Genomic DNA, 12,843 nt, shown 5'->3' with positions numbered 1-12,843 from the left:
CCCTCCCTCTGTTGCCCAAGTAACACTATCTGCTGAAGAGCCAGGAACTAGGTGAAAGTTCATCTCAGCATTAAAGCAAGTCTTTCTGTGATTTCATGTCAGCGCTGAAAGAGATCATAATTTGGAACGCTGACACAATGTTTTACAGCATATACATGGTTATTTGCCTTTACATTTACATTAATCAACTCGGGTTCTTCCCTTAGTTGTTTTCTTTCTTCTCTCCTTCTGGCCTCTTCTAGTAGTCGTGAGGTTGCATTGGCCAAAGTTAGTTCCTGCTGTGTGAGAACTTCAAATGATGTTACTACGTCGTCGTAGCTCTCATCTAGCGATGATAACAGTATATAAACCTGTTGCTGCTCGGAAAAAAACACCTCCTTCTGATGTAGCTCTCGAAAAATGCTTTTTATGCAATTCAGGTGTGTTAACATGTCACCACCCTTAAGGAGTCATGTGCGAAACAACCTTTGTGTAATGTTAATTTGCGCCCCCACAGTGTCACGAACATAAAGACGTTTCAAATTGCCCCAGCATCTTGCAGCAGACTGTTCACCCTCGATGTGAACAAGCTGGGTATCATCTAGAGACAAACCAATAATACACAATGCACTCTCATTCTTCCTCTGGAACTCGGCTATCTTCCTGGCATCCTCGGCATCGTCAGCATTCCAGGAGGTCACATCTGGTGGATTCTGCACTACATCCCATAGCCCTTCTTTGCGCAACAGGAGACTGCACTTGGTGGACCAGGATTTGTAGTTGGTGCCATCCAGCCGGGTAACCAGCGATAAGTTGGGAGCTTGACCTTGTGCCATCCTCACCAGGATATTAAATACGTATCAGAACGTCTGGAGCAATAATGTGTGTCGCAACTCTCTTATTGCTGTAACTGGTACACACACTCTGGTACTGGGCCCATAACCAGTGTTGAGGGTAAAACTGCCCTCTGCAAAGTGGTGCAACGGACCAGACAGCGAATAGATACGTTGCTTAGCAAAACACACAGATACTCACAGACTCTGAACATTTAAAGAAAAATAAACAGTCTTTACTTGTAGTAAAAAAAAACAAACTTGGCTTCTCAAAACAAAGATAACACTTCTTCAAATAATCACGGTTCAACAAAAACATAGTTTGCTTACAATTCCAGTTCTCTTCAGTAACACAGACACAGTTCCTTTCAGCAGTTCAACCTTCTAATAGCAGGAGCAGAAGTGAATGAACTTCCTGCCTTCTTTTATGTCTGCTTAGCACAGTCAATTAGTCATCTTGTAGCAGTTAAAGTTACAGAACATAGTTTTCTATATATTACCTACCCAACCATAGGATAAGCATCCAACAATATTGTTTTTATTTGTTTCCTAGTACGATTTGCTAGCTTATTAGTAACCTTGACTATCACTAAGTGTTGTATCTTTTTATTCTTGATGAATGTATTTTATTCTCCTTATATACACTGAGAGCATATACACCAAAGACAAATTCCTTGTGTCTCCAATCACACTTGGCCAATAAAGAATTCAATTCAATTTAATTTCAATTCAATTTCAATTCAAATTAATCCTCCAAAATACAACTTGCCTAATAATTGTGCACACAGTGTATTGTGGAAAAGAATCAGCTACAGAAAGCATGGGAAATGTTTGCAGTTATGGGGCTGAAAACTGTCTTGAGAGAAATCCAGGCAAACGTGACAATCATAAAATACTATAGGCCTTTTAGATTTACCATAGTCAACAGGAACAACTTATATAACTAATTTTAGTGGGATTTGAATCCAAGTAGTACCAGTAAAATCTTATAGCAGATCAAGAACAGACAGCTTCTGGGTTCTTTTCATCAGGCTTCCAGAATCTACCAAGATCACACTAATAAAATAGGGGGGGGGGGGAATATACTATGTGCTATGCTTCCAAATAGCTTCCAAACTGGAGCAATTCCAATTATACAGAAACATTGCTGGTGACTGTTTATTTGTTGTTTATTTAATAATTTGTTTTAACTACCTTTAATTATTTGCTGACTACCAAACTGTGGAAAATTAGCACATATAATTATTTGCAATTTTGTGCAAATACCATTCTTGCCACCGTTATTACATGTATTATCAAATATATATTTTCTTTACTATACTTCTCTGATAGGATACCCAACAGGAAGAATTCTGGTTTTAAGTCAATATGTTGCTGTGTCATTTTCTCTAACCATATTCTAATTTTTGCCCAATAATTTCTCGCTTCTGGACATGTCCACCACATATGATAATATGATCCTGGTATCTGATGGCATTTCCAACATTTAACTGATTTATCTTTAAACATTTTTGCCAATCTTTCTGGTGGCATGTGCCATCTATAAAACATTTTATACAAATTCTCTATATGCTGTGGCCATCGTTAATTTATAATTTCTTTCCCATAATTGCTGCCATTTATCTAGCTCAATCGTATAGCCAAAATTTTTTGCTCATGCTATCATTGTTTCTTTAACTTGTTCTTCTTCCAACTTTACTTCAAGTAAATAACTATACAATTTCCTAATCATTTTTTCATCAGTTCCTGTGAGTATCTCATCCAATACTGCCATTTCCAGGTAGAAACCATAGCTTTGCATCTCTTTCATATCTCAATTGTATTTGCAGCTGAGTATACCACTCCATTTCAATCCCTTGTTCATCTAATTCTTGTTTCGTTTTCAGTTCCCCTGTTGTTGATAAAATGTCTTTGTACCTTATAATGTTTCCCATATTAATAACTTTTGGATGTACTAATGCCTCCATTGTTGAAAGCCATATTGGTATTTTCAAATAATGTTTTTCTCTAATTCTCTTCCACACTAATAATTGTGTTTCTTAACACAATCCATTCTTTTGTCCAAGATAAAGCTGCTGCTTGATAATACAGTTCCCAATTTGGTAGTCCAAATCCTCCTCTTAGTCTTGCATCTTGTAACGTTTTCATATTGATTCTCACCCTTTTTCCCTGCCATATAAATTTCAATATCATTTTATTCAAATTTTCAAAGTATTTCTTTTCCAATTTTATTGGTATTGTCTGAAATAAAAACAACAATCTAGGTAATATTACTGCTATTCTTCCCATTAATGATAATTGCAATTTTCCCCATTTTCCCAAGTCCGTTTCGATTTGTCCTTTCAACTTGTAATAATTATCTTCTTCAATTGTTGCACATTTTGCTGTTAATTGTATTCCTAAATACCTTACTCTTTTAGTGATCTGAATATCTAATTTCTCCATTAACTCTCTTTTCTGTTTCTCTGTAATATTTTTCACCAATATCTTTGTTTTATCTTTATTGAATTTCAATCCTGCCACTTCTCCATATTCCTCTATTTGTTCTATCAGTTTGGGACCTACTTCTAACGGCTCTTCTAAAATAAACACTAGGTCATCAGCAAATGCTTGCAGCTTATACTCTTCTTTTTTAATTCTTATCCCTTTTATCTCTTCTTTCTGTCTTATGTTTCTATTTAACACCTCTAATGTCAACACAAATAACAATGGGGATAAAGGACATCCCTGCCTTGTTCCGTTCATAATATTGACTTTCTCCATCATATCTCCATTTATTATCACTTTTGCAAATTGTTTGCTATAAGTTGTCTCAATCGTATTTATAAATCTTCCCCCAAAGTCCATAATCTGTAGTTGTTTTGTCATAAATTTCCAATTCACATTATCAAAGGCCTTTTGTGCATCAAGAAACATCAATACCATTTGCTTTTCTGGGTGTGCTTCATAATATTCTAAAGTATTCAGGATCATCCTCATATTGTCTCTGATTTGTCTCTTTGGTAGAAAACCATTTTGATCTGCGTGTACAAAATCATTTAACAACCTCTTCAGTCTATTCGCCATTATTGATGCAAATATTTTATAATCCACATTTAACAAAGAGATCTGTCTATAGTTTTTGATTTTTTGTAAGTCTGTATCCTCCTTCGGTATAAGAGTAATATACGCCTCCATCCAAGAGTCAAGTATTTTTGCATTCACTAAAAGATCATTAAATACTTCCAGCATCCTATTGCTAAGTACATCCTGAAAAGTTTTATACAATTCTGCTGGTAGCCCATCTGGACCTGGTGTTTTTCCATTCTTTTGTTTTTTAATTCCCTCTATCACTTCCATCATCGTTATCCTTCCCTCCAGGACCTCCTTATATTCTTCTGGTATTTTTGGTAGATCAGACTTTTCTAAGTATTGTATAATCTTCTCTTCTAATATTGTCTCTTGTTTATAGAGTTTCTCATAATATTTCTGTACCACTTTTTTCCTTTTCCTCATTTCGATAACATAGCTGTCCTTCTTCATCTTTTAGTTGATTAATTAGTTTTTTCTCCTTCTCCTTTTTCATTTTGTATGCCAGCCATCTACCTGGCTTATTAGCGTTTTCAAAAAAGTTTTGTTTAGACATCTTTATATTATAAGCCAACTCCTCTTTTTCAATTAAGTTCATTTCATGTTTTTTCAAATCCATTTGGTTTTTGATCCTCTTACTTTGCGTACCTTTTTGTAATTCCATCTCCAGTTCCTTGTATTCTTCTTCCAATTTTTTCTGTATTTGTCTTTTCTTTTTATTTCTTTTTCCCAAGTAAGTCATTGCCAATCCTCGAATATATGCTTTTGCTGTATCCCACACATTTTGTAATGAGGTATCTTCCTTTCTGTTTTCCTTAAAAAAGAAAACCAATTCTTTCTCCACAGATTGTTGAAACTCTTTTTCATTTAATATTGTTTGATTCAAGGTCCATCTTGATCTCTTTCTATGTCCCTTCCATGTAATTATAATCAGGTTATGATCCACCCAAATACTTGCTTCAATACTTATGTCTTGTACATTAGCTAATAAATCAATTGACATCCACACCATATCTATTCTGGACCATGACCTGTGTCTATTTGAATAGAAAGTATACTGTTTTTCTTTCAAATGTCTTTCTCTCCAAGCATCTTTAATGCCTATTTCCTCTACCATTGTAAAAAAAGGCCTTTGGGAGAGTTTTTCTGGGTTTTTTATTGACTTTTGTTGACTTATAGTCCCAATCTACTTCCCTTATCGCATTAAAGTCTCCCATTATGCAAATATTGTCATACTCAAGTTCTATTATTTTTCTATGCAATTTTCCATAAAATTCTTCTTGTTTCTCGTTTGGTTCATATATCGCCACCAGAAGTATTGGTTTATAGTTCATTATTACTTCCACCATGAGAATCCTCCCTTCTTCATCAACAAATATTTGTTTAGGTTCTAATTTCTTTTTAATATATAATACTACACTTCTTTTACTTTGATGCATCAATGCAGCAAACAAATCACCCAATTTTGGATATTCCAGTAATTTTTTGTGTTGGTTTCTAATATGGACTTCTTGTAGGCATACTATATCCATACTATTTCCCAATTTATTAAAAGTTCTTTTTATCACCGAGTTCAGTCCATTGATATTTATTGATATTGCTTTTATTTATTCTTCCATGTTTTACTTGTTACTAGTTTTTGTCAATCTTGTCGTTCTTATTTCTCTTTGATCCTTGGACTCTTTTGATCTTGCCCCCTCTTTTATTGCCCTTTCTTCTTGTTCTTTCATCGTCTCTCTTTTTTGATCTTCTTTTTCTTTCACCCCTTCATCTTGGACTCTAGTTTCTTTTTCCTCTCTCAATCTTTGCTCTTCTTGGGGCCCCAAATATTGGTCGTAAAATATTTCTGCTTTCTCTATCGAATCCAGTCTATGTCTTTGCTCTTGCCAGTAAACCAATATTCCTTCTGGTATTAACCATCTAAAATTTATTCCTTTTTTGATTAAAGGTTTTGTCAAAAATTGGTATTCCCTCCTCAGATCTCTCACTCTTCTGGGTATCTGTTTCAACACCACAATCTATCTTTATACTTTATTGGAGTATTTCTTGCTTTCTGCAATATTTCTGTTTTTATTGCTTTTCTAATAAATCTTACATTCACCTCTCTCGGCAATTTATTTCTCATTGCATATCGAGTGTGTACTCTGTATATTTTGTCAATCCCATTTAATATCTTTTCCTTGGTTTCCTCCATCACGTCCGCCAGTATCTCCGCCACCACTTCCGCCAAATTTTCTCCCTTTTCTTCTTCTATATTTTGAAATCTTAGGTAGTACTCCACTCTATCCATTTCCAGAGAGATAATTGTTTTTTCCTGATTTTTGACAGTTATTGTGAGTCTGTCATGCATCTCCTCCACTCTTTTTTCTGTTGAATCTACCTTTTCTTCCACTTTCTGTATTCTTTCTTCATTCTTTCCCATCATCGCCTTCACTTCTTTAAGCTCTCCTTCTACCTTTTCCATTCTTTAAAGTCTTCATGAAAGACCTGTATCATATTCTTTAATTCCAATTGCATGGCCATGGTGTCCAGTGTCCTCTGAGCTGCAGGACTTGAAGTTGATGTTGTGGAAGGTAACTCTGCTGTTGTCTTCTTCATCTTGTCCCGTCTTGTATACTATAAACCACTGAATTTATAATCCAAATACGACTTTAATTTATAATCCAAATATCTAATCCACCCCGTTGGATGGATTAGTTAAAAATAGAAACCCAAAAACTCAATCAAAACAAAAACACAAAGCAAAAAGCAAAAAGAGAAGAAGTCCAAAAACAAAGCAAAAAAAAAGGGGGTTAAAAAATCCAAAAACTTCAAATTCTTCAGGTTGTTACCTTAATCCAATTTTTTATGTATTATTGAAGTTCAAACACTCAAAAAAAAAAAAAACCCAACCAAGAAAGGAGAGGGAAAAAAAAAACTACTAAAAATTCTGTATCTATTAACGCAAAAGGGAAAACAGGGAGACCCAAAAAGAAAAGAAAAAAACAAAACGAAAAAAGGAAGAAAAAATAAGGAAAAAAAATGAAACACAATCCAATCAATAAAAATAGTCAAGGAGGGAGAAAAAAAAATCACTAAAAATAATCAAATAATGGTAACGTCCTAACACCCCCCCCCCAAAAAAAAACATCCAGGAGAAGAAAAGAAAAAAAAGAAAAAAGCTCCCAAGCAAGGCTGTTTATACTGTCTCAATTATCTTGTTCTTATTTCTGTTTCAAAAGCTTCAAAAGGCACACTATTTTGGCTTGTGTTGGAATGAACAGTCTCAATATGCAGCTCTTTGCCAGACACAGCTGTTTCTTATCAGTCCAGACCTACAATCTCAAGGCCAGTCCTCTCAGTCAGTTTATTTGAAACAATGTCTTTTTATCAGTGTCTCTAGATGGAGCTGCAAACCACTTTCACTCAAAAAAGAAAAAAAGGAAAAAAAAGGAAAAGTTTTATAACTAACGTTCCTTCAATGATTTCTACTCCGTCTCATTTCATTTAGTATCAATCCAAAAGTCCAAAATTTACAAATACTCAATCAGGCTTCCTGCTCTTATTTTCTTGTTTCCCAAAGCACTTTTGTTAATTCATTCAATTCTTCCGTTTGGGCCAATCCACTTTCTTTGCCACTAATCTAGTAAAGGTGGAAAGTTGACACACGCCCCACTCTCCCCTCTTCCCTTTGTGCCCTTCACTTTCCTTCAAGATGTTTCCCGGGGTTTATGAAAAGAAACATAAAATCAAAAAAGCTGGCTTCTCACCCAGATGATTCCATGTCTGTTACTTCCCCGCTTCTGCTGTGACCGCCCCGGCTTTGTTGCGGCTGCTTTCTCAGTCGTCTGGTTGAAAGGCTACTTCTGACTAACCAGGGAATTGCGATTTCCCTGTGTTAGCCAGTCTGTGCCTTTCTTGCTCATTGTCCCTCCAAGACAGTTTCAGTCAATAAAGACCCCCAAGCGACTTCGATATCGTTTTCTCGGGAGCATCCAAGAAAAGTGTTGTACCACCGCAACGCTGGCCATGCCTCTCCTTTGTATTCTCATCATAATGTCTCAGCCATGAGTAACTGGAAACATACAATCTCTGAAACAGGTAATTCGATATAACATATGTACAAGTGCACACAAACCCACACACAAAAAAGAAAGCTTACCTGTTGCGCATCTGCTTCAGATTCGAATGTAATAAACCAGTTGTCATTATAGGCAAACTCACAGTTGATGAATTTAGGCAGGTTCTCACCTTTGAAGAGTGCTTCAACCTCCTAAAATAAATAAATAGATAGATGATAGATGGATGGATGGATAGGGTTGGAGAGAAGAAGGGTTCATTGAGAACCACAGCCAAAGACTGATTCACCCCCAACTGAAGCCGTATTATAACTGACTGTAAAGAGTATCTAGGATCTAATATAGTTCTGCTTAATTTCAAGACAGACTATGAAATACTAAATAGTAAAATGCTCTAGGTATCCTCTCTCTCTCTTTTTTTTTTTTAAATTTGTAATTTTATTATAACACATATATGACATTCACATAACATACAACATATAAATATCTTATCATTTTTAAGCATTGTTTCATCATGGTCTTCCTTCTGTTATTTTGTCTTTTCCCCCCATGTCTTCATTTCATTCCTCTTTCCCCCCCATTGTCCTTTTTTTTTCTTCCCCCCTGTAAAGATCTATATATTTTACTTATATCTTTAATATTATACATTTCTACATTCTTGTTATATACATTTTTATTTCACTCCATACATTTGTTATTTATATATTTTATAGTCGTACTCTTCTCTCTTAATAATCTTTATTTTTTATTTCTAGTCTTAAGCCATTTATACCATTTATTCCATATTCTGTAATAGTCTGTCTCTTCTTTTTCTTTAATTTCTTTTGTTAATCTGTCCATTTCATCACATTCTAAAATCTTATCTATCAATTCTTCCTCATTTGGAGTTCTTTCCTGTTTCCAATTTTTTGCATATACTATTCGTGCTGCTGTTAAGATGTGTAGCATCAAGTATTTTATTTCTTTGGAATATGGTCTTGTGAAGATTCCTAACAAAAATGTTTCTGGTTTCCTTTCTATTTGTTGGTCTGTTATTTGTTCTATCCATTTCTTGATGTTCGCCCAAATTTTTTTTTGCTGCCGGGCACGTCCACCATAGATGGTAATATGTTCCTTGGGATTTCTTACATTTCCAACATGTTGCACTATTGTTCGGGTATATCTTTGCAAGTCTTGTTGGTGACATATGCCATCTATAAAACATCTTCAGCTGATTTTCCTTGTATGCCGCCAATAGTGTTAATTTTGCATTTACTTGCCACATTGTTTCCCACCTCTCCAGATCTATTGTATAATTAAAATTTTGCACCCATTTAATCATAGTATTCTTCACTATCTCTTCCTCCATTTTATATTGTAGTAGAAATTTATAAATGTTGCTAATTAGCTTTTCTTCCGGTCCTAATATAATTTTGTCTAATTCATGTTTCTCTCTTTGAAATTTGTATGTTTTTGTATCTTCCTTATATTTAGATTGGATTTGTGTGTAGGTTCACCAGTCAATTTCTCTATGTATGTCCAATTCCAACTCTTGTTTTGGTTTCAATTTTCCTTGTTGTTCTATTAGATCTTTATATCTTATTACTTTATTTAATTCCGTTAAATTTGGATGTCTTACTGCTTCTAATGGTGAGAGCCAAATCGGTATTTTTATATAGTGCTGCTTTTTAATTTTCAACCAGGTTTGTAGTAGCGCATTCCTTATTATATGTCTTTTGAAATAGCTGTGTGTTTTGTGTTTTCCGTCCCAGAGGAATGAATGCCAACCCACTTGTATTTCATGCCCTTCAATTGTTAATATTCTATTATTTCTTAATTCCATCCATTCTTTTAACCAGGATAAGGCAGCCGCTTGGTAATAGATTTCCCATTCTGGGAGTGCTGTTCCTCCTCTGTCTTTTGTGTCCTGTAATAGTTTAAATTTAATTCGTGGGCGCTTCCCCTGCCATATAAATTTGGATGTTATTTTATTCAATATTTCAAAAAACTGTTTTTCCAATTTTATTGGTATAACCTGAAATAAAAATAAGAGTTTTGGTAAAATATTCATTTTAATGGTGGAGATCCTTCCCATTAGTGATATCTGTAAATTTCTCCAATTGTCTAGATCTTTCTTTATCTGTGTTATTAATTTATCATAATTGTTTTCTTTAATTGACGAGCCTCTTAAACCTCCTAAAATAAATAAATAGATAGATGGATGGATGGATGGATGGGGTTGGAGAGAAGAAGGGTTCATTGAGAACTACAGCCAAAGACTGATTCACCCCCAACTGAAGCCGTATTATAACTGACTGTAAAGAGTATCTAGGATCTAATATAGTTCTGCTTAATTTCAAGACAGACTATGAAATACTAAATAGTAAAATGCTCTAGGTATCCTCTCTCTTATTAGTATTTTAGCATTCTTGTAAAATTAAAAAAATGCACCTCTACAAGCTTTGCTGTTGAAATCATATACTTACATCAATTGGAGTAGATTCGGGTACCTCACGTAAAATTACAATGCAGCGATTTTGGTTTGGCCTGACTTTTTCACCTTTCTCATCAACTTGGACTAAAGGCAATGCTGAAAAAAGAACAATCTTGTTGCTTTGGTATCAACAAGTAGAGTTATGTTTTGTATTTACTACTTTTAACACTCTATTAACCGATAGGAGCATTAGATCAGTTGTTTATTAAAAATACAATTCCCCGTTTTAACCCTTCCCAGACAAGTTCAGAGTCATGATCTATATTTTGTCTAATTGAAATATGATTGAGGAGTACATAGCAGATTGCCCTCTCCTTTTCCAGAAGGGTCTTTGTTCTCCTGTAAACTACAGTCTGATCTCTTATACAGGTAATCCTTGTGGTACGACAGGCCATTTAATGACTCTTCAAAATTATGACAGACACCCCCCCAAAAGCTACATATGACCCCATGTGAACCCAAGTTACAATGGCTGCAGTGGGCCTGCGGTTATTTGCCCTTACGATCCATCACAGGGTCATTGCAGTGCCCCCCGCCTCTCTCCCATCATCTCACCCCCCCCAGTGGTTGGCCTCCTCCCCACATGCCCACATGCCCATCATGGCCCACATTTACCTTTTTAAGCTCTCCTGGCCTCATGTTGTAGAAGCAGGGTAGGTCATGTGACCCCCAGGTCACACAGTGGCGATCCCAATATGGCCATCATTTTGTCCCATCACTTTCGTAACCGTGCCATGCAGCTTTAAACAAGGAAGTCATTCCAGCACTCTGGAAGGCCTCAGGGCTCTTCAAAAGGTACATGAGTTGAAGGGTGTTTGGCCTGGTGTGGTGGGAATCAGGCCTAAGGCCTGGGAGGACCCGGTGGGAGTGGGAAAAGGCCTGTTGGGACCCAAGGTGCGGGAAGAGGAGCATGGGGTGTCTTGAGGGTGGGTGAGGCCTTGGGAGGACTAGGGCAAGTGGGCCTGGCCTGTACTGAAAGCTATGCAGATACATTTTCCTTTCTGCTCTGAATACGTTTTATTTTTATTTTTTATTTTTTGGAAATTTTTGGAGGTTTAACAACGCTTAATTAAACCTGTACTCAAGATCCTGTTGCTTCGCCAGGCTGGGTTAGCAACATAATTTTACATTGGATGTTTTAAATTTCTGGGGTTTTAAATTGACCCGAATCCATTTAATATTTTAATTATTTTAAATTGGTGTTTGTCTTGTTTTTTTTTAACAAAATAGGCTGTACACCGCCCTGAGTCCTTTGGGAGAAGGGTGGTCTAGAAATAAAATTACTTGGGAAAAGGAATGCTCAAGACAGATGGTGAGAAGTAGAGGGATGAGAAGAGCGGATTTTGGGTCAGGGATGCGTGGGCAGCTCTCTGGGAGAAGGGGAGAGCGAGGACAGAGGAGAGGTTTGAGTAGAAGGTTGGACAGACAAGTTCAGGTTGGGGTTTTGGTAGAGGATTTGGAGAGGGCGCAGGGCAGCAGAAAGCGGAAAGTATTGGATTGGCAGACATGACTTGGTCAGATTGAGGGGGACCAGGCTTGGAAGAACCCCCGCCTGAGCCATTAGTTACAATGAAAATAGGGGGTCAGTACAGAACGTTTTTGGTAAATATGGGAGCAGGAAGATCAGTTGTAAATAAGCAGATTGCAGCCCCCCGGATCCCATAAAATCCAGGTTCAGTGGGTATCAGGACAGATTATGGGGCGGCAGGTCTTGAAATCAGAGATGTGTGATTTTAAGGAAGCTGAAATCCAGCATGAATTTTTGTACATTCCTGAGTGCCCTATTCCATTGCTAGGCAGGGATATGCTGAGCAAATTAGGGGCAACAATTTCTTTTGATGAAGATAGTTAGAAAATGACCATAAGGCATTCTCCGGAGGAGATTTGGAGGTTGTTTGATGTGCGCTGAGGATAACCTGCCGGGTTTTGCAGCCCGCCACCCTCCAGTGGGGGTGGAACTAAAACCTGGAGTGGCGTCTGTGAGTAGAAGGCAGCGTCCCGTTTCTTGGGAAGCTATTTGTGCTACTTATGAAAGCATTCAGAGATTTGGAAGCGGGGTTTTTGGTGCCTATTTAGTCCTCCTGGAATACTCCAATTATCCCAATTAAACAGTCAGATGGGTCTTACCGCCTGGGGCATGGTAACTTTACACCTGGCCATGTCAAATTCATATACCCTGTTAAGTTTAATTCCACCCCGGGCTGAGTGGTTTTCTATTATTGATTTAAGGGATGCATTCTTTACAATTCCCATTCACCCCATAAGCCAGCCACTGTTTGCATTTTGAGTGGGAGAATCCTTATACAGGAATGAAAATGCAATATACTGGGACTCGGCTGTCTCGGGGATTTAAGACCTCCCCCACATTGTTTGGAATAGCGGTAGCTAGAGACTTACAGTATTATGTGCCTCAACAACCAGGAGACACAAT

At 36.7% G+C, this 12,843-nt stretch overlaps 1 protein-coding gene across 1 annotated transcript in view; it reads right to left on the bottom strand.

Moving 5' to 3' along the window:
* The window catches only part of LOC139317720 (la-related protein 4B-like), a 324,479-nt gene that overhangs the window by 35,912 nt on the left and 275,724 nt on the right, over window positions 1–12,843 (bottom strand). The window contains exons 6-7 of the mRNA XM_070944793.1: window positions 10,405–10,508; window positions 8,023–8,133 (exon numbers count right to left, since the gene is read on the bottom strand). Coding sequence (XP_070800894.1) covers window positions 8,023–8,133; window positions 10,405–10,508 — 215 coding nt within the window. The remainder of the gene's footprint in view (window positions 1–8,022; window positions 8,134–10,404; window positions 10,509–12,843) is intronic.

This window comes from Pituophis catenifer, unplaced genomic scaffold, assembly GCF_029215685.1.
Source record: "Pituophis catenifer annectens isolate HBS135680 unplaced genomic scaffold, rPitCat1.0.hap2 SCAF_5, whole genome shotgun sequence".
NCBI lineage: Eukaryota > Metazoa > Chordata > Lepidosauria > Squamata > Colubridae > Pituophis > Pituophis catenifer.
Note: the sequence above shows the minus strand (reverse complement) of the source record. Positions and strands in the feature narration are given on the sequence as shown.